This window comes from Bactrocera neohumeralis, chromosome 4 (genome assembly GCF_024586455.1).
Source record: "Bactrocera neohumeralis isolate Rockhampton chromosome 4, APGP_CSIRO_Bneo_wtdbg2-racon-allhic-juicebox.fasta_v2, whole genome shotgun sequence".
Taxonomy (NCBI): domain Eukaryota; kingdom Metazoa; phylum Arthropoda; class Insecta; order Diptera; family Tephritidae; genus Bactrocera; species Bactrocera neohumeralis.
This window is the reverse complement of record NC_065921.1, coordinates 66,554,579-66,578,518: the sequence shown is the minus strand read 5'-3', so window position 1 is coordinate 66,578,518 and position 23,940 is coordinate 66,554,579. Positions and strand designations below refer to the sequence as shown.

The 23,940-nt window shown below is 31.3% G+C and overlaps 1 protein-coding gene across 3 annotated transcripts in view; it reads left to right on the top strand.

Moving 5' to 3' along the window:
* LOC126757023 (ell-associated factor Eaf) overlaps positions 1-22,027 on the top strand; it is a 35,698-nt gene extending 13,671 nt beyond the window's left edge. For all 3 annotated transcript variants that reach the window (XM_050470598.1, XM_050470596.1, XM_050470597.1), the window contains 6 exons: positions 16,038-16,176; positions 18,058-18,191; positions 18,303-18,390; positions 18,476-18,858; positions 19,026-19,333; positions 19,421-22,027. In XM_050470598.1, coding sequence (XP_050326555.1) covers positions 16,038-16,176; positions 18,058-18,191; positions 18,303-18,390; positions 18,476-18,858; positions 19,026-19,333; positions 19,421-19,741 — 1,373 coding nt within the window. In that variant the 3' untranslated portion in view covers positions 19,742-22,027. The remainder of the gene's footprint in view (positions 1-16,037; positions 16,177-18,057; positions 18,192-18,302; positions 18,391-18,475; positions 18,859-19,025; positions 19,334-19,420) is intronic.
* The last annotated feature ends 1,913 nt before the right edge of the window (positions 22,028-23,940 follow it).

Below are 23,940 nucleotides of genomic sequence, written 5' to 3'. Positions count from 1 at the left end.
TTCTTTTGCACACGTACATACACACTTTCATCCACGTGCACACATCTGCGTTTGCATAAACAGAAATTTTTTTGCGGAAATACCTTTCGCTAGAAAAACTAACCAGAAACAGATAATAAATATGGGTATATGTACATATGTATGTGCCCTTGAATTTTATGGAATATATCACAATATTTGTATTTAACTATATAAATAAATGATAATAATAAAATATAATTTTTAATTTATAATTTTTTTCTTCTAATTTCAAAACATTTTTTTATACATATGTATGTATGTATATTACGGTTTATTATTAATACAATATTCCAACTTTTATAATTTCATACGCTTTTCATACGACTTCCTACTCAACTCTTGTTGTGTGTAATCGCCGCACATTCATATTCACATAATGCCTCAAATCCCCGTACTCATCAGATAGTTGTTGATCAACTACAGCATCTTTTCATTTCGTTATCTTTGTTGTTACGTTATTTGAGGAATATGAATGAAGCGTCGCATCACATGCGTTATTGGGTTCATACTTTTACTTCACCTAAACGTGACTTCATACATACATATACATGCATATCTGCATATAAGCAGACATACCCGTTTGCATATGCGCCGGCGTCTCTGTCGGCAGTGACGTCTGCGTCGCATAAGTCAATGTTTGCAGCGCTCAACATCGATGTCAATGACTTTGTTTTGCTAAATGTCACAGCGGCTTTGTTGTTTCGTGTTGTGGGATGAGCTTCAATTCAAGTATTGCTTGTGCAGGGATTTGCCGAACATTTTCCCTGCTGTTTACCGCTTTTCGTGCTGATTCAGCGCTTCAATTTAGTGTTTAATTTATTTCGGGTTTCTTTTTCATTGTAGTAAAAAAATGTGCATACATATGTATGTATGTATATTATACCGTCCCGAGCTGTCTCAGTATTTGCATTTTACTTGTGGCGGCGACGCCTATAAATTCAAAGAAAAATGTAGAAATGCCACACCAAAAAATATTGCTTTGCCTAAACAAATGGTCGGCCGTAAATTTTTTTCCATCGCTGGTGTTTGTGATAAATTGCACACTAAAATGTTTATTGGAAGTTCGCTTTCAAAGTTCACTAATGGAAAAAATCGAATTAAGTGCGAAGGGTAATAAAGTGAAAAGTGAAATAGGCCGGTTTACACATAAGTGATTGGATACCGGTTTCATTTAATAAATTTACATTAATTTCGATTTTTTTTAAATACATGTCTAGCATTATTGATTGTTTTCTAAATAAATTTTGCAACTCCAATACTATGTATTTAATTAATAATATGAGATAGTAAGTTCACTGGTGAAGCAACCAAAATAATCGAAAAATGATAAAAGTCAATGAACTTAAAGCCAAGGTATTTTTTCCTTTTTATGAATTTGTGGAAGAATATAATGAATCTTTTTTAAATTAGTATCCGCTAAAAAATAAGAATAATATTTAATTATTACCATCTTCTATAACAACAACTTAATTTTAAATACTTAATAACCAAAGTAATGAATAAAAAAATATACAGTGAAATTCCTCATAACCGGACACTCACCGTCGCAGTGGTATAGGAGCGTGGCAAAACGTATGTTTTAAATTCGTTATTAGAGTCAGAAGCTGCAATTCAGTATTGCATTTCATTGAATTAATAAATGCTAGCCAATATCAGGTATTAGTGAACCAGACGGCACTAGAGCAAGACCATTTGCTTGCTATGATCATTTTACGTATTGTTCTTTAAAAAACAGTCTCAAAACAACAAAAATTAATAAAAATTAAAAAAAAAAAATCGGGAACTAGAAGAATACACAATTTTCTTGGCAAATTATCGTTTGTCAGCGATAATTTGAACGAAATACAAGGTGCGTTCCAAAGTAAACAGGACATGAAAAATAAACAGAACAAATAATTTTTTCGGCCAAATCAATTTACTTTATTTAAAATAGTCTCCTTCTGTTTCAATTCAGCTTTTTGCACGGTCCAAAAGCATGCCGAACGAGTGTTTTAGCTCGGTTTGCATAACGCTTTCCTTTCATGGGCAAATGAATTTTTCCGAAAAGGAAGAAGTCGCACGGTGCCATATCAGGTGAATACGGGGAGTGGTTAATGGTTAAAATGTGATTTTTGGTCAAATAATCGGTCACAATCGGTCCTTCGAATGTTGGATTCAGAGCAATTTTTGGTCGTCAGTCAATTTGTGCGGAACAAACCGTGCACACACCTTTCGTAAGCCCAAATGTTCGGTCAAAATGCGATAAATCGATGTTTTGGAGATGTTCAATTCCATTTCCATGAATGATGACAATGATGATTTCGGCAGATTTTTAATGAATTCACGCACAGTTTCGATGGAATTTCCGGTGATCACGGATTTTGATTGGCTCACATGTTGATCGTCATTTATGTCCTCACGACCATTTTGAAAACGTTGAAACCACTCGTGCACTCTGCTACGAGATAGGCAATCATCGCCATAAACTTGTTTCATTAATTGAAACGTTTCGGTAAAAGTTTTACCAATTTTAAAACAAAATTTAATGCTGGCTCTTTGTTCGAAGCTCATTTTCGCACCGATAACACAAACATACTGACACTTAAAACGCAATAACTTCACTTCCAATATATGAAATGTCATGAAATTCTCACTGGACAATCGATAAAGATAGCAGATTCTAACGCATCAGTCGACATATAGATGGCGCCACCAGGGGGCGCTATATTCAAAAAGTCCTATTTACTTTGGAACGCACCTTGTATTGCCAAAATAGTGTCTGTGTCCGGTCATTGGAACGTTCTCATGTCCGTTTATAGGAATTGTTTTTGTATGAATATAATAATGAAAACATTGTGTTCATGAAATCAGTTATGCGAGATGGCCGACTATGAGAAGTGTCCGCAATGCGAAAATAGATAAAATGAAGCAATATAATTTTAATAAGTCTTTAAAATAGTATAGTTTTTGAAAGAAATGAGATCTTTATCGAAAGTAAAACTAATTTGGCGAGATATAATTTTATTAAAAATTTCATTTTGGAAAGTAATAACGAAACCGCAATGTGTTTCTTATCGCATTTTGTTTAAAGTCAACAAGTATGTATACATATCTACTAGGTCTGCCCTTAAAGTAACCGTATTTAAAAAATAATCACAAGAAAATTATTAATTTTTTTTTATCAAAAACTCGTTTAGCTTTTTTGTCTTCATTTAACTCTCTTGGAACAGACTATTCATTTACCCTTATCTTCAGTTAAAATTCTCAAAATATTGTTATTGGTCGTTTTCAATCACAAATGTTGGCTATTTGTATACGAAAACAGTACTTTTTTCACCAATTCAGCTATATTATTAGCTTATGGGCGACCTAGCTTTTGGTCGTCTTTTAAATCCTCACAATCATTTTTCATTCGTGTAAACCACATATAAACTTGAGCCCTTGAGTATTATCAACAAAAAGTTTCATCGATATACATACTTATGTTATTTCAGGGATTTTTTTAAGTTTAACACAAAATTTTATTTTTGTGCTTTGTAAAAATGGAACAATTGCGCACTTTTTCTTTTATTGAAATGACTAACTTTAACATTTGTCATCCGATCTACATACATGAAGATGAATGTATCTTTTTAATGCTGCAAATAATAAATATAATTTCGGTTATTTTTGCGATAGGACTTGCACAATTTTTTCATCCTTTAAAGCTATCTTAGTTTTTGCTTAAATATTCTTTACATTCGTTCATCTTGGCTGTATATACATATGTATGTATGTATATAAATAGAAACGTGTATGCCCAAAGAAAAAGGAAAAATATGTCTCGTGATAACAATGAGTTATCAACAAGTAGGCAAGCAGTTCATTCAGCCGTTCGTTGGGTAACAACAATTGGTGTGTCTTTCATTTCATTGCAGGTGGTTTCTGTTCGGTGACATTTTAATCGCACTTTATCGCTGCACAGTCACACGTTTTTTTTTTATTTTTGTTTTAAACAATTTTCGAAAGCGCCAACACTCAACACTATCAAGCGAAAAAAGTAAAAAGAGAAGAAAATACAGCTAAAAAAAATAAATAGCCACAATTGATATAAAATGTCATGAATTTATAGAAGCAACTCACGTAATGGAGAGACAGCGCGCAGATAAAATAACAGCAACAATAAACACAATCAGTGGAATGTAGAGCGTAAAGTGCTGCCGGTCGCTGCTGCTCTGCGCTGTGCTGGCTGTCATTGTTTCGGTAATATCACATTTACCAGCCAAGTGGCAGTCGTTCAGTCAGACGATTGCATTGCATATTGCTGCTAAATTGTCGCTACTTTTATACGAGTATACCTATAGCTATTTAACTTTTTATTGGTTGTATATCAGGTCTCCTTGTTGTTGTTTTCCTACCCCTGCTCTCATTTGCAGCTATCAACAGCTGCTGTCGCATGTCAATTGCAGTGATGTGTCAATTGCCAACCAAGCATTGGCAGCAAGTCACTCACACAAGCACACACGTGATGCACTTATTTGTACTCACCTCACAAGAGCCGTCACCCACACTCGCCGCTGTGACATGGTGAATAAATATAATTTATTTATTTACTTTTTTTCGGTTTTGTAAGCAATCGCCACACTCAAGTCAAAAGCTATTCAATGCAATGATATTTGTGTGCTGACATGTGGCTGACATAAAGCTGCATGCAGCACGCACTCAGCGCCTCGTGTATGCATATGTGTGTGTATTTGCGCGCTGCTGGCATGCATGACAGCCGGTGGAAAGTGCAGGCGAAATGTGTGAAATTAGTTTAAAATAGGAAATTAATAATGCAAATAGAATGCCATTATGCGGGTTAAAGGCTGCCCGGTTGTTTATGTAATGAGTTAAATTGTTTTATATGCTTTTAGGTGTGCACATTTTTCCAATGAAAGCATTTAATTATAATGGCAAATGCATTTCTTACAACGCAACAATATGTTTTGGTACAGAGAAAAACTATAATATTTTTTTAAGCTGTGTTCACACTAGCTAATATATTATTGAAAGCAAGTTCAACTGAAATATTTTTTTAAACTAATACATGTGTTTATTTGTGGATTTCATTATATTAAACAGAGCTGTGAGAATTGTTTTTGATCATGTTTGTTTTTAATTTTGAATTATGCACATATCGGATGTTATGTAAAGAAGTTAGGTTAGCTAACCGGCGTACACGATAAGTTGAGTTCGTGACTGTCGTGGTTTCAAGTTCCGACCACAGCAAAATTTCTTCTCCAACCATGCCTGTATTTTCCCTTGCTATTACTCACAAGGGATTTATATTTTTTAGAAAATAAATAATTTCTGACTAATAATAATAAGAAAGAGACAGATTTGGTATTAAAGGGAGTGTAAAGAAGGTTATGAATGAACAGGATTTGAAAGAAAATTAATGCCAAGCTTTTAATTAAAAATAAAAAAAAATTGTTTTTTTCCTTCTGCCTACTTCGTGTTCTACAATTTTGAGTATTTTTTGAAAAGCTTATTTTAACAAAATTTCAACATAGCTTAGCTTTTTTGTCTTATTTATACATATTTAATTACTTTTAACGATTGTGTTTCAGTTACTAATATGTAAATCCTTCCTTTTTATCCATTCTCATTCCACCGTTTTATTTGAAAAATATTTTTTTGTTTGTAACGCGAATTTTTAAATTTAAAAATATTTTCTTGATATGTAATCCAATGTGCTTTGAATTAAAAAATTAAATTTTGAATTTTTATTATTAAATTAAAGAATAAAATTAATTTTAATATAAAAAAAAAATTAAAATTTATGGGTTATGTATTAAATTCATTTGGATCTTTTTGTACAAATTTCTGGGAATAATAAAAAATTTTAAATAAAAAAATTAAAAAAAAGAACAATTTTAGAAATTTTTTTGTACAAAAAATATTTACAAATTATTATATGTTCATAATCAGGGCTGCGATTTTTTAATTCAAAAACCAATTTGCATAAAAAATTGGATTTAAAATTTAAATACTTCAAATTTTAATTCTGATTTTGCCGAATTTTGTATTATATACATATTTTATTATTTTTCAAACCTACAATAAAAAATAATTTTGGTTTTATAAATATTATTGTTTTTGACCGCATTAAGGAACGAAAAATCATAACCCCCAAAATTTCCTTTGCAAAAAGAATGATAATTCGCCTAAAATGTAACTAACAATCTTTTTTGAATAATATTCACGCCTTATTCAGCGACCTTCATTCCAACGTTTTCACGCCTTAAGATAATTGTTAAAACGAGAAACAACCGCAACAATAACAACAACTATTAGTAACAACTAAATAGTTTGCAGATAATTTAATTAGAATGTACATTCAGAATTTGTGTCAACACAGATTGTTGGCGTCCATGCTGTGGGCCAGACTGTGTCGACACACTTAGCACACACCTACACGAAATCAACGAAAAAACGACAGCTACGGCGAAAGCGAAAGAGTGATAGCGTAGAGAGTAAATGGTTAGGTGGGGTACACTTACTAGGGTGTGTGTGCTCTGCTGACGCATTTCACAGCTGTTTAATAATACTTCTACAGATTGTACAAATGCACGTACCTATTTATATATATTTTATTAAATAACGGCAAGTACGGGCAAAAAGCAACAAATAAAAGCTCTCAAATGTACATACAAACATATGTATATGCATATCAACAAATCAATTTCCTGGCAGTAGTACAAATAAAATCACACATACACACTTTCGCAAATAGGCGACTACACGCTCATAAGCAATTGAATGTGCCTGCGCAAGCATAGAAGAAACTATTTAAAACGCTTTGCAAAACAACGCAACTTTGCGAAACACATACATATTAACATACAAAACTATAAGCAAAATAAAAAAGTAAATAAATAAATAAAAAACATCTACATTCAATAACAAAGCACATGGCAACTTTGAAATGAAATTTGTGCCGACTCTTATTGAACTCACGTTTTCGTGTGGAGTGTGTATGTGTATGTGCAACGAGGTTCTGTTTCCAAAGGCAAATTCAGGTGAGGTGTGTTAAGGTGGTGAATGTGTTTCGTAAAGGTTCTTATGGTAAACTGCAAAAACAGTAAATAAGCAAATAAATTGTTAGAGAGTATCGACCAAGCATGTATCACATAAGTATGCATGTATGTATGCGTGTGCGTTTAAAAAACTACAATAAAGCATTGAACACATGGTGCTGCTGCTGCTGACGTCGTCACCTCACTCTCGACAGTCGCCCACCACATCTGTACTTACCGCTGGTAAGCCGCTTACTGCACACGTGTTGCATTGACGTACGTCGACGTGTCAACAAAACTGAGAACAATTAGACGCCAATGGCAATGTGCGAAAATGCACGATTTATTGCAACTTTTAAGGTAATTACACGTGTTTTACGAGAATCTGGTGGGGAAAATAACTCTGTGTTTGTGCATGCCCTAATACAGAATGTATGTACATGTAGAATGTTTCAAAACTGTTATCACTCTACGTATTTTAATGTAAAAAAAGTTTGATTGAAAAAATCATCTCTACGTAATTATTGCAAACAAATCCTGAATGGTTCACACAGAGTTGAATTCATTAAATTAGGGTAATTTAAAAAACAGTCGGGAGAAGGGGATTGAAACAATTGTATGATTGCGAAATAGAGCAAGTTATTGCAAAGTTTAGTTGCACAGAAAGTTTAGCGGCTAGAAATTTTTGGCTCACCTGGCTTATAACCAAGACCTTGCCTCTTCTGATTACCAATTATCCGGTGGATGCACAATGTCCTCTTTGGAATATGGTTCATATTAGAATCTTCAATCAGTATTGCCCGTCAAGGCTTTTGGGATGGAATGCATAGAAAACCAGACTGATGGGAAAATGTCATAACTTCAGATGGTCAATACCTTGAATAATACGATTGTTCATATTTTTCAAATATTCAAATTTTGAAGAAAAATCACGAAGCACGATTATAGTACTTATAGGCAAAATAGTTCTCTTAATAACTGGCATTTTGTTCTCTTGGTAATAGTTTTATATTGAGAAAATTTTAATTTTCAATCTAGACAAATGCCATATTAAATTCCCCTCTGGGATCTGCAGGACTTTTAGGTATTTTGGATTCGTATATACTCGTATTGCAGTTTCGATATCGCTGCATTAAGCTATGCGAAACCTTGGAAGAAATAAGCTGGAGTCTAAATTCTATAAATGTTAAATTGTATGTGGAAGAGTGTTAGATCACTGTGATGTATGTACATCATCTAACATAACCTGACTAATTTCAATATTTTTTTTTTCATTTGCATTATATATATGTATGTATATTTATATCGTAGTTATATGTGTATCATTCCAGCATTCGTACATTTAAAAAAAGAAAAAAAAAATATTTCCCTCTCAATGAAAACTTTCGTAAAACGCTGCAACACGTGCTCTCGTAGAAAAATGCATCAGCTGCACAGACAAATTAGCACAATTCCGCATTTGTGCACTTGGAGCTATTTTCTTCCCCGTTCTCCATAGTTTTTGCATTGAAACGAGCGTGTAAACACACATACAAGGTATACTCGTAGCTTGTGCGAGCGCCACAAAATACTTGTAAATATGTTAATTGATGTGTTTCCATCTATATGATAGTGCTAAGCAATGCTAGAAATAATTGTCTGCTTGCTAGTCCATTTGTATGTCTATATATGTGTGTGTGTAGTTACGATGGGGCAGCACGTTTTAAATTGGTAATGGGGCACGTTTTACATTTGCAATTATAAACAATAGAATACTACTTGTTGGTTTTGTTTGTGTGGAGAAATCAAAATCCAAGCAATTGTGAGCTGGTGTGCTTTTCGCTTTTCCACTTTCCATTTAAAATGTAAATTTATTCTACTCTACTAATCAAGCGTTACGTTAAGTAATCTTTTAGGGTAATCTATATTTTTTAATTACTGTATTAATTAGAATATATTAACGTGCAGCACAAATTGAGACAATTAATTATGCAATTCAGCGAATTACGCCAAGCAATTCGCTTCTATGATACTTTCATATTTAACAATTATCGACTTTCGATATTGTTTGCTCTTCTCACCACAATATTGAAAAATACTTGTATATTCGTTAGTTTGATTTGATTTTGGGAATTTGCAAGCACTTTTAAATTATTAAAAATTTAGTATAAAAACAAAAATTATGGTTATTGTGCGTGCGGGCCGGGCAGTGAAGTGAAGTGCACGCATTTCTGGTGAACTTAAGTCAGAGTAGTAAGCAATTAAAATGAACTCATAAGCGCCAAACTTATGCGCGAGCATTCGATTTAGCAGAATATTGCGAATAAAGTTAAAATACAAAGCAAACTGAACAGGGTGCCCTTCGAAACTGGCTTTGATATTTACTTAGCTGAAAATGCCCACAGGCTTACTAGCAAAATTAGAAACAACGCTTGAAAAACGCTCAACACAGATACTACCAAAAAACGTAGTTAATTAATTTTGCTGGAAAATAAGTTGGTTTGCTCATGAAGAGAAAGTTTTGAGGAATATCAAGTATATCAAAAAATCAATGGAAACTTAAAAAACTTATAAAACTGAAGAAAAAATATTTTTACCGTTAAATCGCATGCCAAGTAAAATTAATTTGGCAGTCGTGTGTGGTAGGAGTAACTAAAAATCGCTTAAAGTTTACATAATACATAAGTTATTAAAAACAAGAATGACGTTAACTTTGGTTGCACCGCAGCTAGAAACCTTTCATAAACAAAAAAAAAATCCATAAAACAGCTTGATTCCGGTCGGTTTGTTCGTATGACAGCTATATGCGATAGTGATCCGATCGAAAAATTTGTTTGGAGATTATAGCGCTGCTTTCAAATTTTGTGAATATATGAACCCCGTATGTGATCTACATATGCTATGCTGGTCCGATCTAAAATTTTTTTCGGATATTGTAGTAATATCTTTGTGCCAAATTTCGTGAATATGTATGTCTTGACAAATAAAAATGTTTTCCAAACAAGAACTTCATTTTGATCGTTCACTTTCTATGACAGCTTTATGCTATAGTGATCCGATATCATGGTTAAAGTCAAACAATTCTACTAGAAGCATTCTACGCAACCTCCAGCGTAAATGTTAAAAATCCAATAGCTTCTAGATTTATGTATGTATGTACATAAGTGTGGCCAACGGCCTGATATATTTATGGGATAAGAAAAACGAATAGTAAATGGTGTTCACATTGCTTGCAATGAGCCGAAAGTAATCTAAAGAAATAATTTCGAAGCGTGACTAAAATTTTTTAGCAAATTTTTTTTTGTTGTATTCCTGTTTTATACATTTATTACGGTTTCCACTCGCAACAACTGATGGTTAACGGCATTAAAAAAGGCCATTAACCAAACGACCTATCGGCCAATGCCCACTAGCAGACCAATACATATTCCACGTCATGCCATGCCACACCATTACAAAGAGTGGACAATGAATAAAATCGAAAGAGCGAACAGCCAAAGTGTAGATATTTGGTGTGCAATTAAATGGCCATGGCATAGCAAATCGGATTACGGATGCCAACACAAAGCAACGGTTTGCTTGAAGTTGGGCTGTAAGCGCGCTGGTGAAACTGTCCATTGAAGCGAGTATGCTGTTCACTTGTTGATGCTTGGCGGTTTGTACAAATATAAAAATAAAAAAAAGATAAATTGTGTTAAGCCATGGATATAGCGGCATGAAATGCTTTTAAGATTAATCTTGTGATTATGTGAGTGTGATCAATCATTTTCGACAAGAGCCACCTTTGGACAATTTTATAATTTCTGTATTAATGTTTGCATTTTTTTATTTGAAAGTCACTACTTACAAAATGCTTTACAAATCTGTGGGAATAAAAACCAAAGCTCATATTAAAACAGCCTTGCAGAAGTTTCTACAAAACCGAACAAAAAAAATGTATTAATATAAATAAAATATGTATAAAAGATCGATGTAGCAACAAATGTTTTCGTTGCTATGCATTTTCATTACGAAAATGTGATAAAGAACAGGTTACTTCTGGTCAAGTAGTAGTAGCTACAGCAACAAAATTATTGACGTAGAAATCGTAGCAACAGCTGGTTAAGCCGGCTGCTTGGCGCACGAACTTTCCAAAAAGCTACACCAACGGTAGAGTCAGAGCCAGAATCAGCAAAAATCACAAAACCAGATGCCCAAAGCAAATAGTTAAAAAATAAAAATAAAACACACACCGCACAGACCGATATATAAAACAGAGGTTGAAAGGTTGTTTCGGTAGATGAAGCGAATGAAGAGCGAAAAAAAAGCAATGGCGAGAAACCTGAGCAACAGCCGAACAGTCGTACGTCCGCAAAGCAGAAGTGAATGTTTTGGCTACCGGCAAGACAGGCTGCTTGTCGCTCCGACTCACCAACCAAGTGCCAGCGCCGCTGTGTTGCTTCTCGTAGAGTTACAGCTGCTGCTCTAACTCGTTCACTGCAAACGCAAGAGACACGCGCCCGCTCAAGGTCGTACGTTTCTTGTGAAAGCAAACTGTATTTGGCTTGCTGGCTGGTTAGTTTGTTGGTTGCCTAGCTTGGTTTTCTTGCCACCAATCGTTGGACAGCTGACGGCGGAAGTGCGGCGTGCGGATCGAATTAATAACTGACTATTCGCACTATACACGTTTGCTTGTATGTGCGTTTCTACGTATGTATGATGCAAACAGGTCTATGGTTATAGTAATGTATAGTATAGCATACAATGTGTTAAACCGGAACAGGCGAAACTGTTAAAAATGTTGTACAGAAGTGGTTTTCAAGACTCCTGCTCTGATTTCATTATAATAACTTTCTTTTTTATTGCTTTTATTTAATTTTTTTTACTGCTGCTAAGAGTTGAATGTAGAGTAATAGTGTTCAAGAAAGCCATATAGACACGTGTTGCCAATTAGAAGTGAAATGACAAAAGCACCATAATTCGATTGTTGGTAAAATAGAAATAGAATATCCAGAAAGAAGTTGTTTGAATATGAATTTGATTAAAATTACGAATTTAGGTCACAGACACGTATTTCATATGGTATGTATGTAGAAATGTGAATAATCGTATTCACTTACTGTCTTCTCTTGATAATCATTTTTGAATTTTAGCGGTAACACATATCTAAAAGGCAATGCTGGGCCACACAATCAACATAAAACAGAAAATTCAAATTTTCTTTAGTAATTTTGATTGCATAGTCATAGAGGGAGTATAACAGATTACTATCATTAATATTTAGCTGAACAAAAATAAGAGGAAAGTTAACTTCGTGACAAGTGAACTCATCCTAATACCGATTGAGCGAAATCGATAATTATTAGCGTTCGATAACTTTTATTTACTTCAAAGCTGCATTTGTATTTCAAGAACATAAATATTTCTTCGTCGGTTATAGTGTTTAAAATTTAAATCGCTTTTCAATTGAATTGTTTAATTAATAATACTGCCATCTACATATGTGTATAAAAATAAAATTCATTTCAGTTATAGTATTTTATTTCTCACCAAATTCTATAAATATTTCACCAATTAACTAAATACTTAAGAATTTCCGCTATTGCTGGTACAGGTTATGTTTATGGGAGCATGTTTTAAATTGCTAAACGAATTAAAATTCTCGAATCCATTTATGTTGATTAACAAAAACAAAAACGGAAAATATTTTTGCTTTCGAGCAAAGGTATGTGAATTTTAAAAGATGCACTAATAACAAGCAACATAGCAAGCAACCAACTTTTCATACCATCAATGTCTCTGTCGCTTCAAAATGCGCTGAAGCGTGCCTCTTACATGGTACATGTTTTCCACTATCAACAACAAAATGACTTGAAGTTGTTGTGTACGTGAATGCGGCGACGTCTTTGTTGTCAACAATATCGCTTGGACACTGATTGCTTTTGCTATTGTTCGCATTGCCAAATGCGTCGGGCGAAGGGTGCAGAGTGACGTGCAAGCAAGCAACATTGGTTGAAAACAAAGTCGAAGGAAATCATTGGCCAACAATCTAAAAGCGCCGGCGACTCGCTAATGAATTGTTGTTGAAAGGGGTATGTACGGGGGTGTGAGGTGTCAAAATAAAACAAAAATAAAATCGTATCGCAGGCAGCTATCTCCGCTGCCTGGTGTGATTTGCACGCACTCACGCATCTGGTTATTTTGAAGACATTTCCAAGTGTATGCCCGCCTGGCGTTACATTCCGATGCATTGAATTTATATACGCACACATACACAATACGTATGCATTGTGTTTATATGTATGCTTATGCACATAATTGTGCCTACGTTAATGGCCCCGAACCGGACCAGTTTACGAGCGCGACGCAAAGTGCACACACACACACCCAGCCGTGAAATGTGAATGTGCGCAAGCAACGTTGACGATGACGTTGGAAGTTGGAAGTTGGCAGTCAGCGCGGACGCTGACTCTGACGGTAACCTGTGCGAACCAACACATTCGCTGATTTAATGCTGTAAGATAGCTGTTTTCAATTTGATTTTTTTTTCGTTACTTTAACAATATTGCTGCTTTTTGAGTGTTGCGACCAAAACAAAAGTGCAATAATTTTTCGGCCTTGAGATGACTTGGCTTTTAATAACTAACCAAAGCGCTGACGAATGAACAAATGGAAAATTTAAAGCAATAAACATGCATACATATGCATGTACATATGTACATACATACATACATATACATATACTATATGTGTATTTTCAGCAGCTGACAGCAAGACAGCTTGATGCAAAGATTAATGAATAGTTGGTGTAAAAGCTTGATACTTTGATTGCTCTGTCTGAAAACCAGGCTTTTGTTGTATTTTTTGCTGTCTGAGGACGCTTGTCTGCCATAATGTACATATGTGTACGTGCGGTTTTCTTAGTATTTTTTTTCTATAAATAGAAAAATTAAACTTTGTATTAACAGTTATTTAGGTACAACTGAAACGCGTTTTTGGGCTGTGAAAAAATAAAAACTGTACAATTCCTCTTTATAAGAATTATCGTGTGGGTTTTTGTGATTTTTCTTTATAACAGTAATTTTCTTAGAACGTTAATTCATTAAAGTTTCAAGTACAAAATCGGTCCCATGAGTATAATAAATACATATGTATTTCCTATATGTAAAATATTATGCCTTGAAACTTAAGTGTGAATAATACAATATGAAACAGTTATCCACAATTACAGTTAGTGAGGCTATCCTTCGAACAAAAACAACAGTTAATCTTTTAAGCTGCAATTAAGAAGTCGAAAATATAAATTACTCGAGTTTTAATGCATTTTATTGTATGAATGTCTTATAATTGCTTTATGATGTGTTATTTAAATTTATTATGACCTGAAGGGATTATGTTAAGTTTCCTAAGAAGTTAGTTAACACCCAGAAGAAAACCGAGATGCTTCAAAGTATATACATACATATGTACATATATATATGCATAAATGATCAGTTGTGACGAGTTGTGTCGATTTAGCCATTCCCGTCTGCTTGTCTCTATATGCGCGAACTAGTCCCTAAGTTTTTGAGTTATCAATCACAAAATTTCCACACGAATTTTTCGCTCCAAAAACTGCTCTCTTCTCGGAGCCACCGATATCGGACTACTATAACATATGGCTGCTATACAAACTGAACGATCAAAATACAGTATTTGTGTGGAAACTTTTTTTATTTGTATAGGGTATTATAGCGACGGTCCAGCCGAACTTTACTTACGTTTTTTCTTGTTGTATATGTATGAATGTCTTATAATTAATTTATGACGTTTTATTTAACTTTGTTATTATTTGTTATAGTGTCATTAATTCCATTACATCTGTAATATGTATTTGCAATATTTTATCAGTTGATTGAGGAATTTACACATTTTCAATAGTGTACATATGTATGTATGTACATATCTATATATCTATATGTTCACAGTTTCCACATATTTCCTACTGACTTTATATCATACGGAAATTTATATAAAAAAAAAATTATTATTATTGCACTTTTTGCAATTTTTAGAACAAAATCAAGTATACGGGCACTCTAAGGTACAACTGTATATGAGTCATTTCCGTGCAACAGTCATTTGCTTCAAGAAAATTTTACAAATATTTACAGCGGTTATTCGGTTGTTAATTGTAAACATTTTTTTTCTTGACATTAAGAACTCGTATAAGTAATTTTTTTCAATTAAAATCATTCATATTCCTAAGTATATACATACATACATATAGTACATATATACATACATACATACACACATATATGTATGCACCTATTTATTACCACAATTACATTTATATTCATTTTATTTCTGTGTGCTGTTCTTTTTTGCGAAATTTCGATGTGGTTTTATTGTTATTGCAATATTGCATTACACTTCCATTACAAAAGTCTTTTTATACATTTATGTAAGTGTTTGTTGGTGGTTTTTTGCGGTGATTTTTCCATTCACTATTTTTTATTACTGCTTGCTATGCTATGGTTATTTTCGGTTAGCCGTATGCTTGTAATATTTGAGGTGTGTTATTACGGTGCTGCATTTGGGTGTTGCATAATTTATGCCACACCAGGAAACCTGTCGTCGCGGCGAAAATGCACTCAGATTTTTTTCGTCTAAATTACCATTATACATTTATTGCGGCAATAAGTAGTTTTGCTTGTTTCTTAGTTGGTTTTATATATATACATATGTATATACAACTACATACATATGCACTTATGTATGTACATATGCACATATGTATGTACGTTGAAAAAATTTTGATTTGTAATATAAATTTACATGGAAAAAACCGATGAGACAATTAACTTGATTCTATAGAAGTAAATACTTTTTATGGTTTTTTATTTCAAAATAATTTTAAGTTAATACACCGTAATTGAACGGAACAATTTCATTAAGTTAATTATGCTTAAAAACATTAAAATTTTATCTCTTGCACATATTTCAATCTTTTATAAAGTTTTTAATTAAATTATATTTTTTTCTATCTTTTTCCAGTAAGCTCCGGTGTGCCTCATACAGTTTATAAGGGAAACCATAGAAAATACACAAAAGAATGTTTGTTGATTTACGATCGAAAAACCGGTGGTATTACGTTCGAGAAGTTAAATCATAATATTCAAGTAAAAAAGACGAGGTAAGTTCGAACAGCAACAAAATCGTTTACAATCCTAAAAATCACTATCACATAGGATTATTGAAAATTTATTTATTTTTATAATATTCAGTTTTATTAGAATCTGTTTTCTTATTATTAAAATGGTGTTGGAGTAAACAAACAAATAATTACTATTTTTATTTTCTTTAATTTTGTAATAAAATGGTATAAATTATTATTTTTTATTTAATTTTGTAGTAAAATTTAAAAAACTAATACTATTTTTCTTTTCTCTAATTTGGTAGTAAAATGTTAAAAAATTATTATTATTTTCTTTAATTTTGTGGTAAATTTATAAAAAAATATTTTTTGTTCAAGTTTTATCAATAAGACATTACACTAGATTTGAATAAATTCGTGTTAAAGCGTTAAAAAATTTATAATTAAAATTTTTTTTTTAGTAATTGAAAAAAGGAAATTAGGACAATTTATGCATTTTAATTCAGTTAAAAAACAGAAACAAAACATGCCCATAAATATTATTGCGAGTATTTTTTATTAGTATGCAGGTTGCAAATTTTTTAATTCATAATTTTTTTTATTAAATATTGGATTTGAAAATCTGCTCTCAAAATCTAAATTCGATAAAATATAGGTCCTTTTAACGTATTGAGGATAAAGTCTTTTTGCGGGCTCTGGTTCTAAAGGTTATAACCCGTAGTACAGAAAATAAAAGTTGTAAACATTTTTTTATAATTTTTATTTTTTAGTTATATTTTGGGATTAAACTTTTTATTTTTTTTTTCAAGTCGTAGACAAATTTTTAATTTGAGTTTAATTTTTTTCGATCCCGTATTTGAGATTTATTTTTTTGCTTTTCAATCCGGTATTTTAGATTAAAAAATATTTTAAAAAATTAATTTAAGTTTTAGAATTCCAAAAAAAAAAAATTAATTCAATTATTTTAATAGAATTTAAAAAAAATTATATTTACTATTAATTTTATCTTTAATAAGTTATAAAATATAATTGTTATATTTGCCAATGATCTTATCTTTTATAAGTTATAAAAATAAAAAAAAATAAAAAATTTCAAATGCATTTGAGATTTACTTTTTGTGTACTTTTCAATGCGGTATTTCGGATTAAAAAATATTAAAAAAAATTATTAAGATTTTGGAATTACTGAATAAAAGACAAATTTAATTAAACTGTTTTTTAATATATTTTTTAGAAAAGATTATATTTACTTTTAATCTTATTTTCTAGAAGATATAAAAGTAAACAAGAAAAAAAGACAATACAAAATGTTAAATATATGTCTTATTTTTTTTTTAGTTTACAGAAATTTTTGATTATTTTTTTATATTACTTTTTTTTATTTTACAGAAATTTTCGATTATTTTTTTATATTACTTTTTTATTTATATTTTTTATTAAAAATGCAGAAAGTGTTTTTAATCGCACCATAGAACTTTTTTTTAAAACAATTTTCATATTAATTTTTTTACATTGAAAATTAAAATGTTTTTAATGATTCTATTCCAATTTTTATTTTAAGTTTACTTATTTTATTTATTAAAACTGTCCGCTTGATGGAATATGCAGATATCCATACTGATTTCGCGTTGACCCTAGTAAATTATGGATATCCGGTTAATATAATAAGTTTATTTTTGTGTTTATTCAAATATCTCCGATATTATTGATAACTTTTATTTAATTCTAAAAAACAAAGATCGCTCGATTTATTCGGATTTCTTCTAAATGAATTATGATCATAGATAAGCTCTATTAGGTTAAAATTTTAAATGTGTAAAAATTATTTATTTATAGTATTTTTATACCGATTATTTAAATATATACTCAAATCAGTTTTTAATTTTTACTAAAAAAAAATCTTCTTTAACTTTTTTCCAGGAGTGAGATGACAAACAAACCAAGTGCGATAGCTGCTAGCGCGAATGTAGCACCGCAGCAAAAACTAGAGAATAGTACGATGCGCATCACATCGAAGACGAAAGTGTCGACAGGGAGTCGTCGTAATAATATAAGTAGGTTCAACCAATTAAAATCCTATACAAATACCCAGTTATATTTACAACTACTATGTGCTCTTCATTATTTTGACAAAATTTCTAACATTGCGTCTTCATATCTTGCAGTTGATTTTAAGCCAAGAAACTCGCCATCCGCATCAGCGTCCCCGTCTGCACCGCCATCCATACACAAAAGTCCACAATCAGCGCCGGCGTAAGTATTACATAATATGCGCCTATAATTGTTGTGTAATTTAATTGATTAATTTATTATTTATATATTTTTTTTATTGCTACAGCTGGAACGCGAATAATACGCAAGCCACGCTGCCCAGCATTCCAATGATCTTCGATGACGACGATGATGGCATGTTTGGACTGACCGCCGCCGCCGCCGGCAATAGTCAAACGCATGGTGGCAGTGGCAGTGATGCGGCAAATATGTCTTCATCGTCCTCCGCGTCGAGTCATAATAATTCAGCGCACGATTATCACATGCAAATGCAGCAGCATCAGCAGCAACAGCAACCGGCGCCGAACAAACAGTCTAAGCAATCGCATCGCAACAATCAGAAACGGCAAAACAATTTGAACGCAGCGACGGCGACGTCGGCCACGAATGCGACGGCAATAGCACAGAGTCATGGCAAACAGACGAAGCACAACCGCATGGAGCAACGAAGTATGTTTAGTGCTTTTTATAAAATTATAATTAAGTTATTGTTTCCCTTAACTTTCCCGAATATTGAATTATTTTTATTTTTTAATTTTTTTTGTTGTTTTTAATTTTTTTTTAATTTTTCTTTTTAAATTTTTATTTTAATTTTTCAAATTCTATTTTTGTTTTAGCTTCCTCGCCACAAACTTTTGCACAGCAGCAGCAGCAGCAGCAGCAGCAAAGGCAGCAACAGCACAATCTCTACCAACAGCCACAACAGCAATCCAACAACAATCGCATGTACCCGACAAACTCATCGTCCTCAATGCAAATGTCTAACGGTGTCACTGGTGGCTATCACAATAGCAACAATATGTCCATGGGCAATCAAATGTTGCAACATCATCAGACACAACAACAACACCACAATATGCCAGGCATGTCATCGCCGCATGACAGCGACGCAGCCATGGCTAGTGCGGCGGCGCAGCTCGAACAGGTGAGTTGTTGATTTTCACCAATACACGCAATACATTTACATACATCCATATGGAATGATTAATAACTGTAACATTCTTTCTTACAGCAAATACGCGGTCTTAGCTCATCCAGTTCGAGTTCCAGCTCGGATTCGAGCGGCAGTGATTGTGCCAGCGACTCCGACGACAGCAGTGATGAAGAGGATCAACAACAACAACAACAGACGCAACATCAAATGCATCAATTGCCCAATTTGATGTCAGCGCTGCCACCAATGTCTACAGCTGCGCCACAATACAATCGCAATACGCCTTCGTCTGGCTATGCGTCTAATAATAGCCACACCAACAATAATGGTGCATTTACAAGTGATTTGCTGCAAAACGATCTGCAATTATCATCGAACTCTTCCGATGAAGATGATTAGTAGAATATATTTATATAGAATTACACACGCGCTACATTAAAAAAAGTATATGAAAGAATATAGGAACAACTAAAACATACGATTACATGCACATAGGAATATTTGTTTGCTATATATACAATTTTTTTTTAATTCTTGAATATAATGTGCGTATGTATTTTAAGCGTATTGCTTTAGCTATGGATTATACTTTAGGCAACTAATTTTGTTTAGGAGTTTCTTTTTTAAATTAATAAGAAAATTATATATATTTATAAATTGAATTTCAAGTTTGCATAACGCTTGCAAAACTGAGCATACATACTCTTTTTTTTAATGTATATGAAATTAAAATGCTGAATTTATTTGCAATTGTAATATAAATAACAACAAAACGCAGTGCGAACGAAGCTAGGGTGGAAGGGAGTGCGGAAGTTAATTTAATACTAGTAAAATTTAAAAGCAAACCTTAGCAAGGCAACACTGCACACTAAATGCATGTATGTAATAGGTCTAGAAATCTATAAAGCGCAAATAAGTTCCAAGTGAGGCATAACAAGTTGAAGACGAACTTTTATAGAAAGCAGTGCTTTAAGTGGAAATCATTAAAAATTGCAAATAAAATAGTGTAGTTGCAAATAACAACAACAGCATAGTAGAATAACGTAAAAATGCCAATTTGTACATAAAACTGAATAATATTTTCGGTCACTTAATTTTATACAAAATAAGTTCAGTTCCACAAATGATGATGTTGTGTGTGCCACGTGAATCATTCAAATAGTGAAGTTTATGCGTATAAGTCCAAAATAGAAAAAGTAGCAGAAAACTTACAGCAAATATGCAATCAGCAACGGTGCAGGATTAAGAGATTTATAAAAACAAAAACAAAACGAAAACTAATTTGCCTATTTTAGTAACATATAAGCAAACATACATACATAAAAAACATTTACAATGAAATGCTATACATACATAAATCATAAATCAAATGAAATATGAAGAAAAACGAATGAGAGAGAGGGATTTTGCAAAATTACGCAATTTATTTATTTATTAGTGTTTTTGCTTATTGGCGCTCTTAATTGTTGTTGCAACATTATTTTCATATGGCAGTTGTGTATCAGCTGCTGAGCACGATTGTTTGCTATACAAATGTGGCAGAATGTTAAAAGGGATCAAAGTTGACTTAGGTGCGGTTAGGTATTTTGCTTTTTACCGGAAATCTGCGCATAGTTGTTTTAACTATATTTGATAGTAAATTGAAACTACGGATAAATTAAGCTGGAAGCTAAAACTCAAAGGATAATTGAAATTTCCCTTACTAAACTAAGCCGCCTTAAACCAGTTTGACATATTGCAACAGTTACGCATATTATAAAGTATTTTCGAATTTTAAATAACAAAGAAAATTTAGTTTTTTACAATTTTTTAATTTTTAGCATAAAGCAATAGTTTACTAAGTGCTGTGTGTTGCTTACATTTATATAATTTTCAGACTTATTTCTCTAACTAGACAATTTCTGCAAGTTTTCTTAAATGAAATATTGAATTTTCAAAATTTAATTATAGTATAAATCTACAAGTTGTACAAAAACTTGTTTGTATATATTATTTTTTTGTAGTTATTTGCGAAATTGACGTTTGTTTTATTTATTTATTCAATTAAATTATGTTTTATAAATATACTCACTAGAATAAATTTGAAAATTTATTAATTAAAAATATTTTTCGAGAAAATATTGTAAGAGTGAGAGGCATTATGGCCACGCCACAGCGGATTTATTAATAAATTTCTGTTAAAATTGCAAAAACTAATTTTGAATATTGTGGGCTTTATATATATAATTTTTAATTCAAACTAAATTCGAGAATTTAAAAAAACATATGTAAATAAAACTCCATTTTTTCTTTTGTAATTAGCAAAAAACTAAATAGCGAAGCAATAGTCTTTCTTAATATACTCTTAACGCGGGCTATTCTAAATACATATATACACTTTTTAATTTGCAATTATCGCCTTGTTATGCTTTGCTCACTCAGCTGCCCCAGCAAATAGCGATCCACAGCAAAATACATGCATTAACACACACATTCATATATATGTATATAAATAAATGTCTAAAAAAGTTGCCATTTCAACTGAAGAGAGGTTGTAAAATTAAAAACAAAATATAAATTAAAGAACAGCGCTGTTACATTTAAACACAACAAAAACGCTACAAAAAATGAATTGTAATAATATTTATATAATTTGATGCTGCTTAATGCAATCATGTGGAAGAAACTTGCAAAAAAAAAAACAAAGATTAAATAGATACATACATACATGCACTCTTCTATTAAAAAAGACTGTGGTATATTTTACTCCTGCTTTGATTCCTTAGCCCATTTAACCTTTAAATTTGAAATTGAATTCTCCATTCTCAAATCCTGCTTATGACGTCATTTGCCAGTCAACCTATGTTAGCAAATAATGTACTTCTTCCCCCCTTAAAATAAATTCTCAGCTCGACTTGTTATAATTTTACTATGTTAAATTTCATAAAAAAAATTTACTAACTTAATATTAGCGATAAGTATATAAATTTATGTGCATTGCTTATAATTGCTTTTAATCATTATTATTTTGTAATTTGTTACAATAAACGCATAAAGACATTATTTGTTTTGTTACATAATTTTTTATATAGCGCAAAAGTATAATATTAATGAATTTATATAAAAATGAAAATGAATGATTATCAAATTTATTGCAATTGATCAATTGTTATTATTGCCGATAATATTTTTATGTCTGCCACGCTACAGTCCTTAGTTTAATTATTATTATTATTGAATTGATTATTAATTTAAATATGAAAAATACTATTACAAAAAAAATTAATAAATATGCGAAGTGTATATAAATGTTAATTTTTACATTTATATATTTACTGCAATATATATGAGCATAAAGAGAGTTTTATTTCAATTTTTGATTATCAATATTTTTTATGGATTTACTTAAAATTAGTTTTTTTTCGTTTAATATACTTCCGTGAGACTTTATATCGCATACATCAGACAATATGTGAGTTTTGTTTTTTTATATAACGGTGCATATTTGTGCTAAGAATAAAGAAAATAAAATTTCCCTAGACCCCATATAACTAGCAAGCCTTATGTAGCTGAAGATACTTCCATGACTATAATCCTTGCCAGTTGCAAGAGTATGAAATATTAGGTTATACCTGAACTTAGCTCTTCCTTACTTCTAAAATAATCTTAGTTATTCCCAATAAAAATGAAATATATGCATATATCCCAATAAAAAATATATTTTTATAAAATACATTTTAAATAAATGTGTATTTTATATTTTTTTTTATTTAGAACTAATATATATTTTTGTTTCAAGTAACCAATTGATTTGATATCCTTTTTTTTTTTAAGTTTATAACATATTGTGTTTGCGTATTTATTTTACTTGTTATTTCTGACGCAAAATATAATTTTTTTTATTTTTAAATATTTTATTTTATTTGTTATTCCTGTCGCAAAATATTAGTGAATTTTGATTTTTATTTCGTTTTCTTACTACTTTTCTAATTTTTTAAAATATATTATTTATAATTGTATAATTTAAGATTAGGTTTGAATTTCGGCTTAAAATTGTATCTACTGATTTCATTCTGCAATTTTGCATAAAAATATAAAAAGTTTTAATATACTTATATATATGTATATTAAAATATACAAAATTTTCCAGCTAACTTTATTTTTTTGTTTTTTTTTTCTTTGTAAATTTTAGTATATGTATTTGGAATTTAATTTTATAAATTTTTTTTTTAAGTTTCATAGCTAACTACATATATGAAAAAATGTATACGCCAGTCGAAAGTTAATTTAAAAAAAAAAAATCATTAAATGCTAAGTCAACAATCTCAGCCTATTTAACAAAAGAATTCCAAAATTGAAATTTTTATAGCTTGAAGAAATAACTTTAAAACACTATGCCCTAATATTTTACTGTCAAAAGTTGATAGTAACAAATTATACAAAGAGTTAAGAAAGTTTGGTTACTTTTTTAAATGGACAAAAATTTGTTATATTTTTAACAAGTAAACATTTTGTTTATCAATGCAAATTTGGTTGTTCCAACTTTTTTGAAATTAGTATGTGGTAATTGATGTTTATTAATGATTAAAAATTTTATGTTTTTATTAAAAATAATGCTT